Raw genomic sequence first — 23,346 nt, 5'->3', positions numbered from 1 at the left:
CCTTTACCCAATTAAACAGTCTACGAGCCGACTCATATTAAAACTCTCAAGCAACGAAACCTCGTATTTTGTTACTGCTTCCTCAGGACATGATGCTTTTTATCCGAGAATGTGAAAGGAATCTCCGCCAGCCACCTGGACAGAACAAATCCAGATAATCCAGAATTTGTATGGTATACGTATCTAGTTTTCTTATATAATTAGTGATATATGAACTGTTTTTTATATTTATTAAATTGTTTAAAATTTTAGTTTCTTATAATTTACAAATATGTTAAAACAATGTTTTTTATAATACATGACAAAATCTTTAATTGTTAAAATTGACACTTATCGTGATCACATGAGTTATAACTTTAAAAACTAAAGTTATATAATAACATAATATTGAATACGCTATCAAAATCATTCACCGATTGAAAAACTTAAGAAAATTACATTAATTTCTTATTTTGATTATCTTATTTTCTTATATTATGTTAATCACTAATTGTAACACTTTTTCAGCATCACTAATTTTAACACATAAAACATTTTTATACTTTAATCACTTTTATGTATAAATTTCTTTTTACTATATGATTAAAGTAATTAATAATTGCAATTAAATTGCAAATATTTTCCTTATTAATTGCACATATTTTTTATTGAAATTAGTAATTTAATATATAACTTTCCTATTAGGATTAGTGATATAATAGATTATTTTTGATTTTATATACTTTTTAAAAATATTAATTGTAATCCTTTTATTTTAAGATTTTTTAAATTTTTCTAACAATTATTAAATAAAATTTCTTTTTAAGTTAAAATATTATCGATATACTGATACATGTCGCGACTATATAAATTACTAGCTTTGAAAACTAAATTTTATATAATATATATATATATATATATATCAATTTTAGTTTTACGGAGCATATTAAGAAGCAAGTGGGACTTGTAATATCATGTAAACAAAAACAGCATCAACCCCTAGAACTATCATCTCAATCCAATTTACCAAAATTTGAACCCAAAAATTAACTGAATTTACCAGTTCAAGGCAATAATCAAACAACCGAAGGAAATAAAACGAAACCAAACCCAAGATTGAGGACGAAAGCAATCTCATGCGGAAAATTGAAGAGGACACACTAGGAAGAAATAAGAAGCATACCAAGAGTAATTAGAAAGAACAAGAACGTTGACTTCAATACGAAAATCACAATGACAAATGACTCCATCTTTATAAGCACTTTCGGAATCCGCTTGAAGGTAAAAGTAAGAAGAAACCATCTTGTTAACAACTAATGATGGGGATGTGTAACAAAAAAAAAAAAAAGAGGCGAAGCAACAAACAAACTTGTCTTTATTGCTAGAAGAGGATAGTCTTACATTGATGGTTGGATAACTTTTGATTTTCAAAATTACTCTGATAAGTGAAAAGGAAAAATGCCAACTAATTACTGACTATTGATAATGCACTTAGTTTGCTGTACCTAACTACAAAGTTTAACCAACGCGTCAAAATAATAACTTACTTTATTGTTTTTGCTATTATCGAATCGTATACACATGGTCTTAGTATGAGTTATTATTTCAATTGCTTTTGTTCGATGATTATCAAATTACCACATCATGAGATCTTTGTGTTGTCACTAATACATCATCAACGAATATATGTATAGTGGAATTTTTTATTAATTATTCTATTATTTGGCTTGGTCAGACATATTGTTTTGTTTGTAAACCGGTATTCTGATTTCTGACTTATAATCCTTAGCGATACTTTGTATTTTATTCATCTGATTGTTCGTGATCATAGTCACTTGCTTTATATTAATATATATTTGTTTCATGATTAATGATGTAAAACTTTAGCATGAGAATCCCTGTAACACTGTAGGTGTGTAGAGTATCAGGGTATGTAGATTATATAGACGTGTATGTGTGCTGTGAATATATAATCTTTCGATTCATTGTCGTCAGTAAACAAATTATGAAGTTTTGTGTTAAATTTTAGTTAATGATTGAATAACCGTTTTTTTTTTTTTTTTTTTGAGATGAAGGATTTCATAGAGAAGACGAGTAAGCAAAAAAAAAAAAAAATCATTGGCCGGTTTTGGTTGTCCAACCTTAACTAGATAATGTAAAATGTTAATCCGTAAATCTTGACGATATCACAACCAGTTTTTTTGCCCCCTAGTCAAAATCTGTAAACAGAGATAAATTTTTGACGCTTCGTACTTGTTTTGCAAGTTACACATGCAAGGAGACAGAGAGGACTCCATTTACTACTTCAATTTGAATTGAATTATGTAAAATAGTAATAACCAACTAGAGCTAGAGTGGTAAACAAAAACCGAAAGTTGATCTTCCCGAGCTCTGGTTGCTTCGAAAACAATCCGCAAGTAGATGTCCAGTCCTCCGGATTAGGTCCTGATCCTGGAAGTGGTACCAAATTCTCGACGTAAGGAGATATAACCGAAATATTTGAGGAGAGACAGCAAATCTCATCTTTCGCTGGATGATATTTGAACAACCTCTTGTGATTGTCATAAAAGACAAGATTCCCAAACTTAGAAACTGTGACCAGCGTGAACCAACATGGGTGATTGTTCATAATGATACTGGCTAACTTTATGGAGTGAGTCTTACTCCATATATCTCCTTGAGAATCTATCATGCTGAGTATTTCTAGTTCCCATTCTGGCGCCTTTTTGGTTTTGGCTATGGCTAGACGGCCCTCAAGGTTCACCATGTGGATTTCCAGATTGAACCACGTACCTGGAACCGACACATTGCGGAACTCTAGTGTGTGTAGATCCAAGGCTAGTAATTCGAAACACCAGAAAGTGTAAAAGTATAACCAGTAGATTGACCCATTCACACACACTGACTTCCTTCCCACGTCAACCCTGTGAGGAGGTGGATTAATTAGTTTCCTCCATTCACCAGTTTCAAGATCAAGAACCTCACATTCTTCAACAGGATAAAAACACATCCTCACCACTTTGTAGCAATCCGTAACTTTGTCTCTTCCGAATCCCATAGCCCAGTTTCCCGAAAAAAAAGTGAGGTATGGTTTGTCTGCAAAATTTTTGTTTTTAACTGTTCAGACAACTCTCTTAGCTGACTTAAAGACTCTTATATACAAAGCATATAAACACAGATTACCTCTTAGCTGACTTTCAAGATTAAAGGAAGGCACGGGATGATCTGGGGTACAAGGGAATCGCCGGAGTTGTCTGGTCGATAGGTTCAAAACATTGATCCAACCTGGTTCTGGGATACAGAACAAACCCTCGCATGTCAAGGACGGTCGTGTGGCATCATCATCGCAGTAGTTTAAATAAACCATATCGATCTCTTCGTCACTTTCGAATCCCGACTCGTTCCGGTCTCCTCCGACAGCCAGGATTTTCCGGCGGTTGTTGTTGTTCTGAACATTCATACGCCTCTCCACGAACAACTTCGATTCCAGAATTGTTCTCCATTGTTTTGAAACAGTTTTGAATTTGAGTATTGATTTCAAAGGCAATCCAAGAAATATTTCTTCAAGTAGCTCGGGAACTATGTAAATCATCATCGTCGGATTATGTTCTGCTAATTGCAAAACTAAACTCGAAAGTCCAGTTTTGTCTTTTTATTTTATTTTATTTATATATAGATAAATCACAACAGTATTGAAAAAAACTAATTCACAACTGTATGAATTATTTAATAATATCAGAGACAACAAAAAAAATCCCAAAAAAAAAGAAAAAAAAAAACTTTTGAATTTTACCAGAAACCACCCGAAATATTCCATTATTTACTATTTAGCCCAGTCAAATTCTAAAACGAATAATTTAGGTCACCTCTATCTCTCTCTCTCTCTTGTGCTCTTCTCTCGTGCAGCCGAAGATCCTTCTCTGATCGTCACTCAAATCCAGTAAGCTAATTCAATCCTACTCTTCAATTTCCTAAATTCCAAATGAACAATTTCTTCAATTAAAGTTTTCGTCCTTGGATCTTTAGTTTTCTTGATTGATTCAGCTAACATTAGAGCGATTTGTCGGATTCTTTCAATTGGTTTTCGTCTTTCATGTTTCAAAGTTTTCAAATTGATCTTTCAAGTGAAGTGGCTTACATAAATTTTCAAACTTTGTGATTTATGTATTGTTGGCAGTGGAAGATGAGGAGGAGGATCCAGCAGCAACGAAGAAGAACAGCAGCTATAACAACAACACAGATGATTTTGCCATAGAGCCTTGTGAAGGTATTGAATTTGAATCCGAGGATGCTGCTAAGTTGTTCTATGATGATTACTCTAGACGTTTAGGCTTTGTAATGCGTGTAATGTCTTGCCGAAGATCCGAGAAGGATGGAAAGATCCTTGCTCGAAGATTTGGTTGTAACAAAGAAGGTCATTGTGTTAGTATCCGTGGTAAGTTTGGATCAGTTAGGAAACCAAGACCAAGCACTAGAGAAGGTTGCAAGGCCATGATTCATGTTAAGTATGACCGTTCTGGTAAATGGGTTATAACCAAATTTGTCAAAGAACATAACCATCCACTTGTTGTTTCACCTCGCGAGGCTCGCCAAACTCTGGTCAGTGTATAACTCTTAACTTTAACTTCATTCCTTTACACAAAGTATTTTGAGCACAAAATGTATGAGAGACCATTTTGGTGAATTATGTTGTTGTAGGACGAAAAGGATAAGAGAATTCAAGAACTGACGATAGAGCTGCGAAACAAGAAGCGGTTATGTGCAGCATACAGGGAACAGCTTGATGCGTTTGCAAGGATTGTTGAAGAGCATAGTGATCAGATAGCCAAGAAAGTTGAGAACGTAGTGAACAATTTGAAAGAATTCGAACCTATAGAGCGTGAGCTATTGCGAAGTAAACAAGATGCCGTCTAAGCCAACTATGTATGCTTGCTGCTGTATATTCTTTGAATTCGGTAAAGCTTTCTCTACTGTGGTTGAATCTTCAATGGTTTTAGTGTAATCTAGATGTGGTTGAATCTTATTTGTTTATGTAATGTAATGTGAGAAACTATGTAACCATAATAGAGTAGAAGAGAACATGAAGGTTTTACATACTAATCAGGTTTCACGAGTCAGGACATGAACATAACACTTTCGTTATAGATTAGTACTAATGTGGTTGGTTCTGCAATATACTATATTGATAAGGAAACAGTTAACAATCTATTTAAGAACACTAAACAGATGAGTTGAGAAGGTGAATCTTACATAAGCCCATAGAAACCCTAAAAACAAAGATACACCAACGATGTTTTGATTCGTCATCATAAAGAAACTATTTACAGAGGAGAAACAAGAAAACAAACCAATCAATGGAATAAAACACTCTTTTCTTCTGTCAAATAAAACCCTAAATTAAAGATCAATTACTGCTGCTAAAGCCACCACCTTTCATCATCTGAAGAAACTCCTTGTAATTGACTCTACCATCACCATCTGCATCAACTTGCATAATCATCTTCTTACAACCATCTAGGGTTTTCCCTTGCTTGAGTCCTAAGGAAGCCATCACAGATTTCAACTCCTCTACAGTGATAAACCCGTCTCCATCTTGGTCAAACACGTTGAACGCGTCTTTCATATCCTCTTCCTCTGTTTCTCCATCGTTCTGATGCTCGTCCACAATCGAGCTGTACAACGACTCGAACTCGTCTATGTCGACGCATCCATCACCGTTTGCGTCAATCTTATGAATCATTTGAGTCAGATCTTTGTCTGGTATGTAGATACCTAGATTCTCAAGTGAGTCGTTGAGCTCTTCTTTTGTGATTCGACCGTCGCCGTTCTTGTCGAACATCTGGAAAACCCGTTTGAGATCGGACGGATCTATTCTTTTCGTCGGCACAGACGACGACGACGAAGAGGAAGGAGACGGTAACATCGTTGGCGGAGACGGTGGTGAGTTCTTGTGGAGAGTTTTGTCGAACCAAGAGAGAGGGAAGAGAGTTCGTAGCTTCTTTGGTACTAAAGAGAGGAGAAAAGAGTTTAGTATATTGTAGAGAACAAATATTCTCACCATAATTGTTGAATCAAAACCCTCTTTTATGAAGAAAAAAAAAGAAACAGAGAGAAGATCTGAGAAACAGAGAGCTTGTTTGGTAATAGAGAGAAACTTGGAACTTGTTGTTGGTTTTTATAGAAAGATAGAGAGAGAGATTCATTTATAATAAAATTATTAAATAATATATTTTCGGGAATTTAATTTTCCTTTTTCACGCCTAAAATACAACCGTTGAATCTTTTTTTTATTTAACATAAACGTTACTCCTTTACTTTCACTTTTCACTTTTCTTTGTTTGAAGTAAAAAATGGAAAAGAATGAGCAAGTGCGAAATTAATCTGAAGATGACTTTTCAAACATCTACATTAGTCTTCCTATATTCAAAGTAGTCTCGGACTCTCGGTTAAAGTTTAAGATACATGATCACAAAATCAAATCTTACAGTACACGGCACTAAAATATAAGGATTACACACACATAATTACAGTTTACATCTTAATAAATGTTATAAAATGGACAAAGAGGTTGAAAGGAAAAAAAAAACACTCAATAGGTCTTTTAATAAAGAAAGTAAAAGAAAACGCGTGAAGAAGGTAGAGAGAGAGAGAGAGAGGTGTAGTTAAACATAAACATCGCTTTTCTCTGATAAATTAAAAACGAAGTAATGTCAAAAACGCGTTGTTATAATTGTTGATGTTTGGTTCCTGTCCCCATTTGTTGTAGTTTTGATTTATTTATTTCTGACTGTGCACCTGCCGGTCTGGTCTTCTTGCATTTTAAGACTTTTTATGTATCATTCTTTTTTATCGTCTACGTAACTACGAACCATTGAGTCTTTTAAAGGAAAAACCTACCAAATGACTTCATTCAACTGATCGTTTTCTTCGATAACCCCGTAATATGGACCGAGATCCGACTAACTCGTACGTTTTACCTCTGTAAGTGTTTACTTTATTATCTCAACTCATCACAAGTATAGGTAGGATTGAGATATTTGAGACGTACGTACTCTTTCTAGCTAGAATCAGTAAAAACAAGTGTTGTTAATGTCTTAATGATATAATAACTCAACGGGTCTAAAGAATTAAAAGGAAGAAAAAATGGGGGACCAAAAAACGCGCCAAGAATGACGCCCGTTGGAATTATGACCGTTGGATCTCACCTCCACTTTCTGAGGTTTGTCGCTCTTCTATTGGTGGTTTGCTTCTTCCATCTTGGACCCATCCTGTTCAACAGCTTAGACCATCTTTACTGGGGAGTACTCTTAGGAGTACTCTCACAATTGGACCCCAAAATCTCATTTAAATACCCATTTCCGAGTCCAAAAATAAGAGTATCGATGCTTTGGGAAGAAATTAAGCAACTCCCTGAGTAACGCAACGTGGCGGATGCCCATTGGTCCATTCATAAATATAAAAAGTTTTTTTTTCCTTATTTCTCTTTCATTCTTCCCCCGACTATCTCTCTCTTCTCTCCCGTTTGGAAAGGCGACGGAAACAAGAGAGGCGACGGAAGAGACGATTTATCTGAGAATCTGAAAATTTAACTGATTCACATCGAATCCGCTGAATTTTCAGTCTACATATGGAGGGTTGATGGTCACCGGAGGCGATGGCTTTATTAATCGGCGTAACCCAAAGATTGACGCTTCGGTTAAGTCGACACACGATGGCGGAGGTTTCAGATTGAGCGGTGAACAGACGTTTAGGCTCAACTGGGCTCAGTCTGGTGTTGGAGAGAGACGCCCGAGTGAAGGTGCTGCCCGAGATGAATGGTCAATACTGCTCGACCAGGCCTATGCGTATATGTCCGGCTGTCAATAAGAATCATCTTCCGATACAACTAGGTATGTTTTTATATATAGGAATTGTGTGCATTGAGTATGTTGACTGGTGATTTGAAGATTGCTTGTTTTTAACCTTCTTTGTTGAGCATTGTAATTGAGTGTCTTTTTGGTTGATGTATTTCTTTCTGTTTAGTCTAGTTTATTCTCTCATTCTCTCAGTTGGTGCTGAAGGATTAAGAGAATTTATCTGTTTGTTGCTGATATATTCTTAAGTTTTGATGCGAATGATTTTTGCAAACATTGTTTAAGTGAGCTTTTGTTGTTCTGCAATATAGGTTCCTTGTAGATATTTCACCATTTTGAATCGTATCGCGTTGGCTTAAGTAAATCTTGTGATTCTATCAGTTTATCTTGTGATTTAGTTAGTTTAGATTTGATCATCGTCTTTTCTGATTCTTGATCATATATTTAAGGTCTTTGAGGGTTTTGTTGCTTTATCCGTGATGGGCTTGTGGTAAAATCTTTTACTAAGTAGGATGTATTCACCTTCTGGATTAGTAGGACGTTTCTATGAATCGGTTTTATGTTCACAAGGTTAGTACAATCACTCAATGTGGGCTGAAGTTAGTATACACAACTCTGATGTGTTAATATATTTCGGATATCTATCAATGAAACTCTTGAATCTTGATGCAGTGCTATCAATGAAACTGATTTCAGCCCATGTTGAATCTTTTCTGATAATGTAATTTGGAAGTCTTGATGCAGTGCTGTCAACTAGATGAGTTAACGAGTAGTTGACTTATTGCACGGTGTTCTACCTCAGTAGAGTATATACGAACAGTTGTTTATTTCACACACTTCCATGAAACCAAGAATCTACAATATGAATTTTATAGTAACAAAACAAAGTAGTATATGTTCTTCTCTTTGTATTTGAACAAGATGCCCAATTAGAATCTGTGAAACAGTTATGTAACACAGTATGGATGTTGTGTGGTGAAGAGGAGAACGAGTAGAGCTTGTTAACAACATGGGAAATATCTGCTCTTGTTTTAGTTTTGTACAATTCCCATTCTAGTTTTTATTTTACCTTCACCATCTTCACTATGTTTAAGATTATGCTGTCGATGTTTGCATATCTACATGTAAATCATGTCAGTTTTTTTGTTTATTGCTCATGCAGTTTGGTTTGGTTCACATATCAACGGGGGATCTCTTGAGGGCAGAGGTTTCAGCCAGGACAGATATTGGAAAGAGAGCAAAAGAGGTAGTTTGGTTCCGGATTAGATTGTTGTAGCAGAGGTGAGAGAAAGAGACACCATTGTTGAATCCTTGGCCGTTGCAGTTGGAGATGATCAATTATAACAATGACTTGGTGTCTTTTTTATATGAGTCTAGTTTAAGACATGACTGAGAGAGATGAGAGTTATATCGTTATTTGCTTTGTTTTCAATTTTCAGACAGGTTTAAGATAATATTTGTTTTATATGGCATTACTGCAAGTATTGAGAGAATGAACAATTTTTCATTTTTATTATTCATATTTGCACTTGAATAGGATGTATATTAGCAACTAATAAATTTTAGTTAGAGGACAAAAATGTTCGTTGGAAAGTAAACTAAAGAAGAACTAGTCATTGGCGTTGGGATAAAATAATCTATATACGCTAAAAAGTGTTGATAAATTTTTCCCCCAAAACGGTCTATGACTAAAATATCTAGAAGACTAGAACTCGAGTATATATATAACTAAATCAATAATCGGCTTCACTTACAGTATAATTAAACACTAATCCACTTCCTTAACTAACGAGGCAAAACTCTTTGGATCTTGCGTAAAGTTTCATGTATATCGTCCATTATAAGTATAACATCATGTCTTTCTAATCATTGCATACTGTTACATGATTATCCTGATTGTAAATTATGCTGAGCCTTTAGATGATTTTTTTTCTAAAACAGTAGACAGGAAATTTAGAATTAGTAGAGCATAAACTTAATTTTCAGTTTTGGTAATTACTAGATTAATGCATGGTCAATGGATATATAGTTTATAACATCTATAAATAAATAATGTATAATATATTATATAAAAATAAACTAATGAATAATCAATCATATATTTTGAGATTCTCACGCGGGGGTGTGGTGTAACGGGATCCAAGGACATTTGACTTGTGAGGAGTGTTTATGGACTTCATATGGTTGTTGTCTTCCAGCTCACCCAAGCCAGCTCCACTTATATGATTGATCATACTTATAGTTGTCATTATATATTGTTATTAACTGTATTTTCTGGTTCAAATATTCTTTGTATATGTCCTTAAGAGAGGAATTATAAAGTTTTTTCCCTTTTAATTGACATTATGTTCTTTTCTTTTTTTGTGTGTGTCTTTTGTTATTAAATGTATGTTTACTACAATAACAATAGGTTGCAATGATTCTAGTTAGTGGCCAATCTCACTCCTAATCCCCAAACTATTTATCATCCCACGTAATTTCATAAGTTTAGGTACCCGTACCACTTTAACATTTGTTTTCATTACAAGATAATACAGTATATATTGTATATTGTGGATTATTATACTTACACTTTGTTGTTTTATCCGGTTTATACACTTTTTCCAAAGTGGACCATCCATTACAGTAAAGATGACGAAACAATTGCTTCAAAGGTATATATAGATATATTGTTTCGCCGGTGAGACATGAGAGAGAGATTGCACTCGTCTTAAAACACTGAGTTCGTGTGCAATTGTGTATAAAGAGGCTCAATGGTTCTCCTTATAAAGACCCGAAACTAGATTTTTTTTTACGATTCAGTGATGATACTCACACTAGAAAGTCAACTGCTTTATGAACATCAGCATAGTTTATCGGAATACTTCAGTTTCAGTGGCTAATATATTCGATGGACCATGATATTCAACAAATCGAATATGGAGCATCTATATGGTTTGAGAATACATAATTTAAAACATTTACCACTAAAAGACGCAAAACCTTTGTAACATTATCGTCTAAAACAGTAAAATCTAAATAAGTAATCTATGGGTGAAAAAAAAAGAAAAAGAAAATCCTTAAATTAGTCACTGCAACAAAAAAACATCTCCAAACTGTCACACGCGGTTTCTCTTTATAACACAACGCCTACTTGTCTAGTAATGTCAACGAGAAACATTTAGGGTAAGCAAACAGTTTGTCGTAATTAATTAGTTATTGACCTTAATTATTACACATTGGAGTTGCACAATCAGGCACATATTCCGGAAGAGAGAAGACATACGCATGCTCTTATGAAATACTAGTAATTGACTTTACAAATTAATTTGGATATTATCTAGCAGCATAACCATGTTCTGTTTGTATATCTTTTCTGGAAAATATTAATTTATACATCGCTTGCAAGCTCAAAAGGTTCATCCGTAGAACCACCAGTCAATGGTTAACCATCGTATGATATGATCATTCTTTACAATTAAACTACACACAAATAAAATTAGTAAGGTGGTGAAAAAAGTGCCCACACGCAGGATCGAACTACGGACCTTCAGTTTACAAGACTGACGCTCTACCACTGAGCTATACGGGCTATTGCTTTCCATTTTCTCATTATAGTATATATCGTCTACATAACTCCGATCCTCGTTTAATAGGACTAGTGTTGAAGCACGTGAGATAAGATAAGTCTCATCGATGTTGTAATCGATGTTGTACGAGTATGAGATATTATCGACAAAGGGAGAAGTACAAGAAACAGAGTTAAGTTGAGATGTAGACATTCTTCTCCGAGAATTAACGAACTTTTCCGACCAAATTCTAGGCTTCGACAAGACAAGACAACGACTTGAGCTTCGATTTGGATAATAATTAATATATCATACATAAGTGTCAATATTACTATAAGGAAATAAAAGGGTAAAAACTAAAAATACGAGCTTGGACAAGAAGTAAAAAATCTCTTTTTAAATTTTTTAATTTTCTCATTTGGAATTAAAAAAATCTCATTATCGTCCTCCTCCGTGAGCAAAAAAAACAAGAAGAGATCTTTTGGAAATTAACCGATCGAGAAACCAAAAATTAACCGGTCGACGTCGTCACAACCGATGAATGGGACTCACCGTCACCATCTTCTTCAACTAGTCTTATCATGCCGTAAAATCACAGCGCAAGTGACTCAACCAGGATCTTCAACGATCGTAGCCATGGCTTCATCCTCCGAACAAGAGTTCCTAGCCAGAAGCCGTGCTAATCTCTCCCGTTTCCCTCATTCCAACAATTTCTGGGACTCAAAGACCGCTTCACGCGTCGGCGAGAAGCTTGGCCTTCGTTTAAGAGAGCTTGGTGTCGACGCTGTCTCCATTAATGCAGACGAAGAGATCTCTCGACCTATTCATCATCGTAAGAGGGTTCTTCCGTTATTTGATTCCGTTCGTCGTACCGGTATCAGAGTCGACGGAACTGAGCAATTGAATGATATTGGTGTCCCGGTTATTGTTATTCCCAGAAATTAGGGTTACCAATTTGGGGATTTTTGTTTTTGTTAGTACAGTTTCTTGTATTAGTGAGAGATTTTACAGAAACTAATTTGATTCATTCTCTATTCATCTCAAACTCAAAGATAACAACCTTTTGTCTCCCTTCAATACGTTTGGAAATTGGATTCTGTTCTCAACATGGAACAAAAATGAAATATATGTGTCATCAGGCCACCTTACCTAACTAGCAAGTGAAAATGGAAAATGAGAGTAAAAGGTTTGGACGAATTTGTAAACAATTTTAACAAAGCTACAGAGATATATGATTTGTAGATTACTGCTTATCTTGGATATATGTTGCTCAATTGCACGACACTGGAGTATATAAGTGACAGACCAAGCGAGATAAGCATTGCGCGCTTTCCCTATAAAAAGAGCATACGAGAGAAGGGATCCTCTCTAGTGTTATGAATCGTTGAATCCTCTCTAGTTATACTCCTCTTGTGCTTAAACCACTTGAAATGTTGACAGAGTAGTTTCCATGTTTAACTTTTCAAGTGAGGCAGTATCTAATTAAAAATCAGAGAGTAAACAATGCAACCTTTTGCTTTTGTAGGCTAAGTTACTGCAAGACCTAATGTAAGTTCTTATTTATATTCATGGATTCTTGTTTTTGTCTGTTGTTATGCTCCTCTATGAGTTAAAAAAAAGGCATTTGCTTTAGGCCCCCTAATATTAAGTTTTTTTGGCCTTCTAATTTAAATAATTATTTGATATATTAGTAATATATAAATTTCAATGTTCTTTTTCTTAAGTTTCAAAAAATTATTTAATATACTAAAAAATATTTTTATTTATCTCTAGTATTTTACAATATATACTAATTATAGTATTTTCGTAGATATAAAGTTTTAATTAAGAAAATAGATTAAAAAATTTGTATAGTATTATATATTTATAGTATATCACATAAAGTTTTATTTTCATAGATTAAAAACAAAGTACTAATTATCTATAATTTATTATAAAAAAATATATCTAATTTTAGTTATAAGTTATAACATTTTTGATCATGAAAATGTATAAATTTTTTTTTTTTTTTTGTCTTAGGCCTCCTAGAGTCTAGGCACGGCCCTGCCTCTAATATTGTTATGTGTTGTTATTTATGCTCCTCCTCTAATATCTTTGTCTAGATGACATGGTGTGGAGCTCGTTTTTGCGGCATCTTAATCAGCCACTCTAATTGTCCAACGGGTATGAGGTTCAGGTGCCCTCAATACAATGCCAAGCTGACATTGAAGGTATGTCTATGATCTTTCTCTCTTTTTTCTTTTTCTTTGTAATGCATTGTAATGTTTTTATATTCATCTTATGATTTGCTTCTGCAGGAGAATATTAAAGCCATTTTATATGATGATACTACTCTCACGGATGAAGGGATGGAGCGTTCACGAAAAAGGCCTTGGTGGCTGATAGACATAGCTGACAAGTTTGGATCTTAGGCAATCTCAATTCTCTCGAAGTTGATCAGTTAAGAGGCAGCAACATTTTGCTTTTGTAGGCTTTACGTATTATTTCTTTTTCTTTTTAATTTTAATTTCTAATAGTAATAGTAGTAATCTAGTAGACTAGAGATATTAATTTGTGTCTTTTGTTTTTTTTTGTTTTTTTTTGTTTTTTTGTATAAAACTGATGCGTAGTAAAAAACCACATGAGAAACAAAAAATAATGCACAAAAAGTGCATAAGAATAGGTCCCCCTAATACTATATATTCCTATAACTGAAAAAAAAAAAATATTTGCATATTCTATGGGTCCACACATTATTTCTCAAACATTAGTCGAGTAAAACGAAATCAATAATTTCTAATTTACACAAATCTATTTTACTTACTTTTTATATTCAACTATAATTTTTTTTTTGTATTTTTTTCGTTATTTTCTTATTAATTAGTGACGTTTGTATTCGTATGGAAAATAATAAATCACTAGAAAACTGGGTTAAAAAAAACAAACGTTATAAAATTTCTCATAATCACAGTAAATGGAATCACTCTCAATTTGGGAGAAGAGAAGTACAAAATACTTTCATATAAATTTGAATCCTTACAAAAAATCAAATGAAGATTGGATCTTCTTCAGTTACATCATTACATCATCTACATTAAAGAAAAAATGTTTTGTATTTGACTTCTTTCTTTCAACTTACGTTGCCTGCAGAATGTTTTTGGTCACATGACTCATGAGTGTGAGTTCTTCTTCTACGCCTACTTGAGGAAGAACTTCCAGATATCTCTGTCTGTAGTTTCCTTAACCAAATGAGCTCCTAAGATCGTTTCTTCATCGACCAAGTTCCTCAAATGTCTCGTTCCACTGCTGAATCCTACGTACTGTTTCTTCGCTGCCAAATACATTACACCGTATGGCGGTCTCAGGCACTGTCTCAACATCAAAGCAACACCACCATCACTATAACCGGAAACATCCACTGAGTCAAGGTACTAGAGAGAGAGAATGGTAAAAAAAAAACAACTAACCTTCTTTATGAGAGAGTATAGTTTCTTCAGAGAAGTAACCGAGTAAGGGATTTCGGTCATTAGTATAACATCATATCCACATTCTCCTCCTTGATCAGTCTCGTTGGCTCTTTCCCACGCTCTGCTTCCCGAGAGCTTCCTCGATTGCCTCGAAGAGAGATCTGGCTGTCCTGTAATGCTCCCGTCTTGACTACTACATCCATCCATGAAATCTTCCTCTGAAAAGCTCAAGTTCAATGCAGGGATAGCTGGTTCAAGGACATCTGTTCTAATGATGGATAGAACGGTCGAGAGCTCTTCCCATTCTCCTGCATAGAAACGGACTGATGCAGAGACGGCTTGTCTTGATGGTGTGAGTGGGCTCTCTGGCTGACGACTTTGCCTGTCTCGAGCTTGCTCGAGGTTTGCAAGAACGTTTGGGATGGTTGTGCATCTTATTGTTTCTGCGCTGAGGTCTTGAAAGTGGACTGAGGAAGCACCCTTTAGAAAAAAGCAAACAAGATTCAATTATGTGAATGGTTTTCTAGAGATGTGAAAGTAATAGCTATCTAGCAGTGACAGTTTACTTACTTTCAAGCAGGCAAATATCCCAGGAACTCCGTAATTGCAACCTAGCTGTTCAAGTCACCAAACAAAGCAAAAATATACTGATAAGTAAGAACGCAATTCTTAAAATGGAACATCCATAACATCTTCACCACAGTACAACATTCAGAATAAAAACACTCGACAAAAATGAAATATGTAGCAGGCCACCTAACTAGCAAGTGGAAATGGAAGATGAGAGTAAGAGGTTTGAACGAATTTTTAAACAATTTTAACAAAGCTACAGAGATATGATTTGTATATAAGTGACAGACCACATTTTTTGTGCCATTGTACGTTCAGTGAGATAAGCATTGCTTTCCTATAAAAAGAGTACAGAAGAGAAGGGGTACCTCAAGGACCCTTTTGCCCCTGAAACTAAGCTGTCCATCGCGGATTTCGTTTTTAAGGACATTAACAAGAACAATAGAGCTTTCCCAACTTTTCAGAGAGCCTACACAACATTAGTTTAACTTTTTACAGTTTATTATGATACATAAACGGAAGAAATCATCAGATGCAAGTCCATGTCAAGTACATACCTTCATTTTTTAGAGAAGCAGTTTCTGAACCAGAGAGCCCGATCATATCCGCAACACTTACTTTTCCCTGCAACAAGTTAATGGTTACAATGCAAAGGTTAGGATATTCTATACATTGTTACTCACCAGAATCGATTCTTGTTTTCACTATTGAATGACAAATTATAAAGATCAAGCAAACCGTGCACTTCTAGACATACTAGTTATAACATATAGTAGACTTATTTACTAAGTTCTCAAAGAAAAACAGTCTGGTTACTTTCTGTTTCACCAAAAAAAGGTAGAGTGTATCCACTCTTAAAACCAGTATTAGAATATCATCCTACTGCGTCACTGGTCCTTCCAGCAATCTCAATTCTTCATGTTAAATCTTGTATAAAGATTTGATAACAAGTTTTTAACTTTTATGTCTACTCCCTCAAAGCTTAGAAGTGGTTAACTATATTAAAAATTGCATATGTAGTACCTTAAAAACTTGTAAACCGAGCACATCTAGATTCTCTCCTGAATACCTGTGATGAGCTGCTGTCTACAAAAGAAAGAAACGAAAAGAGCATTAGAATTGCAAGGTAATATAGGTCTACTCCATTCTCAAAATGAAGTAGTAGTATGTTAATATACATGGTGAATCCGAATATGCCATGGAAAGGAAGAAGTCATAAGAAACTAGGCGGAACATTTCTTTACTAAAACGTTATTTTGATGATAATCATAAAAACAAACAACGAGCAAACAACAACCTTAGAAGGTATGATCTCAACAGCTGGTGTTGGAAGCTGCAAATCCTTTTCTTTCTCTGATAAAGCAGACACACCACCTCGGTCTTGAGGCAGCAAACCGGGCAAGCATTGTGCAAGCAAAGATGGTGCACGCATTCTTTATCTCTGGATTCTCAGTAACGCTCCAATGGTAAACAGTCTAAAATTATCAAAAAAGATCTAACCTTTAGTAAACCTTTAGTAATAAGATCGACACTCTGAACTTAAACTCTAAACCTTAAAACCCCAAAACCCTAGTCATCATGATTTCCACCAAACGCAGATGCTAACACATGAGTAGACATAAATGCTAAAGCAACTTTGAACAATATGCACCGATAAACTTAGTGACAACTCATATCGAAATTGGCAGACAAAGAAAAAGTCAAAATGGGAACTTTAAGATTCAAAACTAAGCCCAATTGCGAGATCCACGCGAAAATCCTAAAATTGTTACACAACCTTACTATTAAACTGACCAACAAGGATCAAAAATCAAAACCAGAAACCATCAACGAACAGTAGTTCTTCTTATAAGCCAAAATGAATCAAAAGTTTTTGACTTTAGTTTCAATTATAAACGACCGAGTAACCGTATCAAATGGAGAATCAAGAAACTGACAGCAAAGAAACTGAAATCTACTTACAGAGATAACTTGCTTATAGGAAATGATCAGGCGGAGGAGAAGTTCTCGTCACGAAATTGGATTCAGAGTCTTCTGAAACACGGCGAAAATTTAGGGATCAACAGGAGCAACTAAAGGTTGAAATTTCAGAGCAAAGCGATCTCTCACACGTTTAAAGCAAAAGACTTTACAACCAACCAAGTTTGGCCAAACTTGGTTTACTAAAGAGGAGAAAGACCAAGTTTGGCCAACCAACCAACAAAATCGAAGCTTCGGTTCAGACCCGCTGGTCCGCTTTTTTGTACACCTGTCTCTTAACTATTTACACTTCTGGTCCTTTTAATTCTTCGTAAATCCTCGAACTGACCACTTTCTTTTTGTTCCTTTGGTCGTGGTCTGATTGGTCGCATTTACATTATCTCATTTCCTGGAAAATCGAATTTAATTTATTCTCGTAAAAGGACCAATATGTATGGGCCTTAAAAGTAAAAGGCCTCTATGTAATAGACATTAAGTCTAATTAACACATTTTTTTGGAAAAAATACTGTTTAGCTCCTTTGGATTGAAATGTTGTTCCCACTGTTCAGAAGTGGTGCATGCACTTTAGTTTTTTTTTAAAGATCACATAACGATCGAGGATTTACATAAACGCAATAAAGATCAAAACTGAGAGAGATCAATGTGTAACTGACATAAAGAACTATATGGCTGAAAAAGCCAAGGCCTTGTCTGCCTTAAGTATATATATATATTTTTTTTTTGGTATTTTTTTCTCCTTTAATTTATCTAATTAAATTTTGTTTGTTTTTTAAATTTGCAGAATGCGTTGGGGTTCGGTTAATGGTTACAATATTATTCTCTGCTTTACTTACATAAATATAAAAATAAAATGCAAAACATAAGTAAAATATAAATAAAATATAAGTAAAATATTTTTACATATGTATTTTCTAACAAATATTTTTATACTTATGTAAGAATCCTAAGTGGCCGCCGTGGAAGGACATTTGATTTAAAACATGTCACAAGAGCTCTACAATAAATTAAAAAGCCTTTCCAAATCATTGGAAAGTTTAATTTCGAAAGCTGATATCGTTATAGAACGATTAGGGGCTAAAATTGAACCACTTGCAAAGGAGCTTAAGAAGATTCAAAAATATTTCGATAAAGTACTCACTAAATTGGCCGATTCTTATCCGGAGACTCGTTGTTTGAAATTGATATGTAATTTTAAAGAATGGCCATAAAGAGCGGTTATTGTCAACACTTCTTAAGTCCCAGAAAGAAGTTATGGAGTTGCTGGATCAGATTAACAACCAGAGTTCTTCCATGTATTCCATTATGGAGGAAATTGTGAGTTAGTTTACAATTTTGTTACCGTTATTAACTTTTCAATAATATTGTAAAAAGCCTAATTACTTTCCAAATGTTTGTGATGATAGTATATGATCATGATGTTGAAGCTTCAGTGAAGCTTGCGGATGATGAGTCTTATTTTGAATTCTGCTATAATTTCCAATCCAAACGGATGATGACGGGTATGATGTATGATAACCGATCAACTCTACCAAATGTTGGATGATAAACCTTTTGCTAAAATCATCATAAGGTAGGCGGAAATCAGAAAGCATCTTGTAGGCATAATTATAAAACGTTCTTCTTGGTTGAATCTGTCAGCGAACTAATTCTTGTATTCAAGATCAATTAATAATATGTTAAAGATAGTCTACCATTTCATTTTTTCAAGATCAATTAGTAATGTGCTAAATATATCTCAATGACTTTCCTTTGGGTAGAAAATCATTTTTGCAATTTCCTTCCCATGAAATATTTGTATACTAAAATTTTCAATTACATATAGGATAATAAACAAAGTATTAATTTATTAAATTTTGCGCATTAGGTTCAGAAGTTTGTGTTATCTAGATTATAATTCGTCAATTTACTTATCGATCAGTAAATTTATACATAAAGATCAAGTTTGTGTTATCTAGATTATTTTAAAACTTTATTGTTTTACTCGTATGTCGTCGTAATAAACGTTCAAATCTAAAATGGTTATATCATTCATAATTTCATTAAGACATGCTATATTATGTGTCTAGAGTAATAAACGTTCAAATCTAATCTGTAGATACTAGTACTATACGTAATAGTATAGAGTATTCTAGGAAAGCGTGATTATACGCGCCTACGCATACAAAAACAATTCATACTACACGTTGCACTTACGCGCGTGACGATCACTACAACAAAACCAACGGTAAAGATGACATGTAAACAAAAACTAGAGGTGGAAAAAAAGGCGAGTAGAACTGATTTACATAAACGCGGAGAGTAACGTTCGTTTTGAAATAAGACAACCTTATCCAGAGTAAGCTTGCCACGTGGTCACGTTTATTATTAAAAAAACGTTATTGTCTGTTAGTAGTCTGTAATCTGTATCATATCGTCGTCTTCAAAAAAACGTTTCCTTTATTTTCACGGCTCCGTTTTGTACCGTCACATTTTCACCACGGCGAGTTCCGATAAATCCAATTTTTTTGGGGTATTATTCCGAAGAGGGGGAAATCTATATTTGGAAACTTTTTTCTTTAGGTCTTGCAGAATTAGGGAAGAAAACAGATTCCTTTCCATTGTAACCAATCGCGATTTATTGAAACTCCGGCGAAATCATCTTGGGTAGGGAGAAAGAGTTTAATAAGAAAGATGACATTAACGATCCAAACCGCACCTGGGAGCTCAGGGTACTTGGATATGTTCCCTGAGAGAAGGATGTCATATTTTGGGAATTCTTATATTTTGGGTTTGACTGTGACTGCTGGAATCGGTGGCCTTCTCTTTGGTTATGACACAGGTCTCTCTCTCTCTCACTCTCTCTCTCTCTCTCTCTCTCTCTCTTATTGAATTCAGATGTTTTATGCTCTAGATTTGATTTCTTTGCTGGCCCATTTGTTGGAATTTTGTAAATTGAATCGAATGTGGAGTCTTTTAATCTAATTCTAATCTGCATTATTTGTCTCAAATAGATCTCTACTGTTATCTAATTCTGATCACTGGTCAGGTGGGTATGGGTTAGAATTGTGTTTAGGTTTATGTCACTGAACTTAGTAGTGGCTTGTGTTCTCTAAAGCCTTTAAGAATTGTTCCTTTCACAGGTGTAATTTCCGGTGCTCTTTTGTACATTAAGGATGATTTCGAAATTGTTAAGCAGAGCAGTTTCTTACAGGTATGTAAATCTCGGTTAGCCTCTTCCAAGCTAGAAGAAACTTTCTGTGTTTGTAGTGAGTGATCCATGAGGAATTGTTATATTGTAGGAAACTATTGTAAGTATGGCTATAGTTGGTGCAATGATTGGTGCTGCGGCAGGAGGTTGGATCAATGACTACTACGGTCGTAAAAAGGCGACTATGTTTGCTGATGTTGTCTTTGCAGCTGGAGCAATCGTTATGGCTGCTGCTCCTGATCCGTATGTTTTGATATCGGGTCGTCTCTTGGTTGGTTTGGGAGTTGGTGTTGCTTCTGTGACTGCGCCGGTTTATATTGCGGAAGCATCACCATCAGAAGTGAGAGGTGGACTTGTGAGCACTAATGTATTGATGATCACCGGTGGACAGTTTCTTTCATACCTCATTAATTCTGCTTTCACGCAGGTTAGTTAGTAAGACATATCTTTCCTCGCCATAAAAAAAGTTTTGAATTTTGGTAAAGTTCTGTTACATCTACAAGAGAGCAACAGCTGCTATCTTTGCAAAGTGATTGACAATGCCCCATTCATGTTATGTTCATTGTAAGCATTCTAGGAATTCCCATACCTGACCGTGAATTCATAATTGTTGATGGGTTTACAAGTTGACCCTTTTCATCTATCAATGCTTTAGAGGATCAGGAACCAAGAAAGTTGATTATTGTAAATTCAATATTTAAGTTTGTTTATGTTACCTGTACTGTTTCTACAACCTGAAATTGAACTAGACTAGAGAAGGTGAAGACTGTTTGGTTTCTTTGCTGTTGACGTCTTTGTCATCTGTCTCATGGCATGCTGATGTAGTTAACAAAACATGCTACAGTCTCGTTGTGGGTGTCTTATCATGTGATATTAGTCTATTAGATGATCTTTATGACCTTGATTTTGGTTTATCTCAATGCTCAAGTTTACTTTGCTGCAGTTCTTCATTTCCCGGCAGCTTATCTGTCCTTTCACCATGACGAGAATATAAATCTATCCTGAGTTCCGACAAAGGTCACTCCTTGGTGGTCCTTTACATTAATCTAGTCTTGAATTTGAAACTAATTTCCCACTATTCCAATAAAACCAAGTGATTTGATTTAGGAAAATGGAAGGTTGTTATTGAACTTATGCAAATGTCGCTTGGTACTTAAAATAAGTGAGACCAGTTTTCATATGGCTAAGAAACTATAGAGAGAAAAGTGAGATTTTGTTATTTAAGGATAGCTTCTGAATTCATAAGATCATTGTTGGCAGGTTCCAGGAACATGGAGATGGATGCTTGGTGTTTCAGGCTTTCCCGCTGTTATTCAGTTTGGTCTCATGCTTTTCATGCCAGAATCCCCTCGATGGCTTTTCATGAAGAACCGTAAAGCGGAAGCCATCCAAGTGCTCACTAAAATGTATGACATCTCGCGGTTAGAAGACGAGATCGATCATCTTTCAGCAGCTGAAGAGGAAGAAAAACAAAGGAACCGCACTGTTGGTTACTTGGATGTTTTCAGATCCAAAGAATTGAGACTCGCATTTATTGCCGGAGCAGGGCTTCAGGTAAAGTACATGTAGACTTTTGCAGTCTTTGACTGATAAAATTTATATGCGTTAAGATTTTGAAAGTACTGTCGAAATTTCTACAGGCGTTTCAGCAGTTCACTGGCATCAACACTGTAATGTACTACAGCCCTACAATAGTCCAAATGGCTGGATTTCACTCAAACCAGCTCGCGTTGTTCCTCTCTCTCATTGTTGCTGCCATGAACGCTGCTGGAACAGTCGTAGGGATTTACTTTATAGATCATTGTGGAAGGAAAAAACTTGCTCTCTCAAGTTTATTCGGCGTCATTATATCTCTCGTAATCCTCTCTGTCTCGTTCTTCAAACAATCTGATGCACCAAACGATGGAGGGCTTTACGGTTGGCTCGCTGTACTTGGCTTAGCTCTATACATTGCTTTCTTTGCACCGGGAATGGGACCGGTACCATGGACAGTGAACTCAGAGATATACCCACAACAATACAGAGGCATATGTGGAGGCATGTCAGCTACAGTTAACTGGATCAGCAATTTGATTGTGGCACAAACATTCTTGTCAATCGCGGAAGCTGCTGGAACAGGAACGACGTTCTTGATTTTGGCGGGAATTGCTGTTCTTGCTGTTTTCTTTGTGATTGTGTTTGTCCCTGAGACTCAAGGGCTAACGTTTTCGGAAGTTGAGCAGATTTGGAAAGAAAGAGCTTATGGAAATGTCAGCGGTTGGGGCAGTAGCAGTGATAGCAACAACGTGGAGGAGGAGGTGTTACTCGAGCAGGGATCTTCTTCTTGAGGATCTTGTACGGATCATGACTATACGTTGTGAAATGAAATCACATAGTAGTAAACCGGGATTGGATCCGGTTTAGTTATGTGATATTGTATGTGATGTTGGAATTTGTAATGTGTTAGGAACTGTGTTTGTTGTAAATACATACATTTAGGGTCCACTTTGGTACCCAATCTTTTTCAATGTCTTATGATCTAGAGATTTCTTATCTGCTACGATGCATGTGTCTATTTTTTTTGCCATTAAGGATGAGCAGAGATAAGTCGACAGAAGCATTGAATAGATGAATGTTGATGCACAAACATAAGACTTGTCTTAAAGCCTTATAACTAAATTAGGAACTGTGTTCCATTGAATAGATGAACTGTCTTTTTGTGAAAACATGCATTAATTGAGAGGAAAATTAAGGGAGATGGAAAAGGAACATTAAATTTGTAGTGGACACGGGAATCAAATTA

At 35.2% G+C, this 23,346-nt stretch overlaps 5 protein-coding genes, 1 long non-coding RNA gene, 1 other non-coding gene and 1 pseudogene across 9 annotated transcripts; 4 read left to right on the top strand and 4 right to left on the bottom strand.

Annotated features, from left to right (window-relative positions):
• Nucleotides 1–2,299: 2,299 nt before the first annotated feature.
• Nucleotides 2,300–3,573, bottom strand: LOC104788798 (F-box/kelch-repeat protein At2g43270 pseudogene; annotated as a pseudogene). The gene is made up of 2 exons (XR_015558263.1): nucleotides 3,163–3,573; nucleotides 2,300–3,075 (listed from the first exon to the last, which is right to left on the bottom strand). The product of XR_015558263.1 is annotated as an F-box/kelch-repeat protein At2g43270 pseudogene (transcript).
• Nucleotides 3,574–3,794: 221 nt separating this feature from the next.
• LOC104785027 (protein FAR1-RELATED SEQUENCE 5) lies at nucleotides 3,795–5,079 on the top strand. Its single transcript, XM_010510147.3, has 3 exons — nucleotides 3,795–3,919; nucleotides 4,157–4,578; nucleotides 4,678–5,079. Coding segments are annotated over exons 1-3 (639 nt in total). The 5' UTR covers nucleotides 3,795–3,918; the 3' UTR covers nucleotides 4,894–5,079.
• Nucleotides 5,080–5,140: 61 nt separating this feature from the next.
• LOC104785026 (calmodulin-like protein 5) lies at nucleotides 5,141–6,166 on the bottom strand. The gene has a single exon (XM_010510146.3). It carries the CDS (start codon nucleotides 6,038–6,040, stop codon nucleotides 5,384–5,386), a length of 657 nt encoding a protein of 218 aa, XP_010508448.1. The 5' UTR covers nucleotides 6,041–6,166; the 3' UTR covers nucleotides 5,141–5,383.
• Nucleotides 6,167–6,945: 779 nt separating this feature from the next.
• LOC104785024 (uncharacterized) lies at nucleotides 6,946–9,348 on the top strand. Its single transcript, XR_767304.3, has 2 exons — nucleotides 6,946–7,868; nucleotides 8,995–9,348. It is a non-coding gene; the product is annotated as an uncharacterized LOC104785024 (long non-coding RNA).
• A 1,983-nt stretch (nucleotides 9,349–11,331) lies between these two features.
• On the bottom strand, nucleotides 11,332–11,403 carry TRNAT-UGU (transfer RNA threonine (anticodon UGU)). Its single transcript has one exon. It is a non-coding gene; the product is annotated as a tRNA-Thr (tRNA).
• A 392-nt stretch (nucleotides 11,404–11,795) lies between these two features.
• Nucleotides 11,796–12,432, top strand: LOC104785023 (uncharacterized). Its single transcript, XM_010510145.3, has one exon. It carries the CDS (start codon nucleotides 11,918–11,920, stop codon nucleotides 12,323–12,325), a length of 408 nt encoding a protein of 135 aa, XP_010508447.2. The 5' UTR covers nucleotides 11,796–11,917; the 3' UTR covers nucleotides 12,326–12,432.
• A 1,917-nt stretch (nucleotides 12,433–14,349) lies between these two features.
• On the bottom strand, nucleotides 14,350–17,734 carry LOC104785022 (uncharacterized). The gene is made up of 8 exons (XM_010510144.3): nucleotides 17,359–17,734; nucleotides 16,694–16,871; nucleotides 16,420–16,482; nucleotides 15,954–16,020; nucleotides 15,765–15,865; nucleotides 15,397–15,441; nucleotides 14,827–15,306; nucleotides 14,350–14,727 (listed from the first exon to the last, which is right to left on the bottom strand). The coding sequence occupies exons 2-8, from the start codon at nucleotides 16,826–16,828 to the stop codon at nucleotides 14,557–14,559; spliced, it is 1,062 nt and encodes a 353-aa protein (XP_010508446.1). The 5' UTR covers nucleotides 16,829–16,871; nucleotides 17,359–17,734; the 3' UTR covers nucleotides 14,350–14,556.
• Nucleotides 17,735–19,725: 1,991 nt separating this feature from the next.
• On the top strand, nucleotides 19,726–23,096 carry LOC104785021 (inositol transporter 1). Of its 2 annotated transcripts, XM_010510143.2 has the most exons (5): nucleotides 19,726–20,195; nucleotides 20,497–20,567; nucleotides 20,656–20,991; nucleotides 21,825–22,118; nucleotides 22,205–23,096. In XM_010510143.2, exons 1-5 carry the CDS (start codon nucleotides 20,048–20,050, stop codon nucleotides 22,889–22,891), a joined length of 1,536 nt encoding a protein of 511 aa, XP_010508445.1. In that variant the 5' UTR covers nucleotides 19,726–20,047; the 3' UTR covers nucleotides 22,892–23,096. The 2 variants fall into 2 exon arrangements, with proteins under 2 accessions (XP_010508445.1, XP_087307966.1); XM_087451840.1 differs by lacking the exons at nucleotides 19,726–20,195; nucleotides 20,497–20,567 and adding an exon at nucleotides 21,508–21,581 and having other exon boundaries at nucleotides 20,927–20,991.
• The last annotated feature ends 250 nt before the right edge of the window (nucleotides 23,097–23,346 follow it).

Source organism: Camelina sativa, chromosome 5, assembly GCF_030686135.1.
Source record: "Camelina sativa cultivar CO46 ecotype springtype chromosome 5, ASM3068613v1".
NCBI lineage: Eukaryota > Viridiplantae > Streptophyta > Magnoliopsida > Brassicales > Brassicaceae > Camelina > Camelina sativa.
This window is presented reverse-complemented; position numbering and strand designations above follow the sequence as displayed.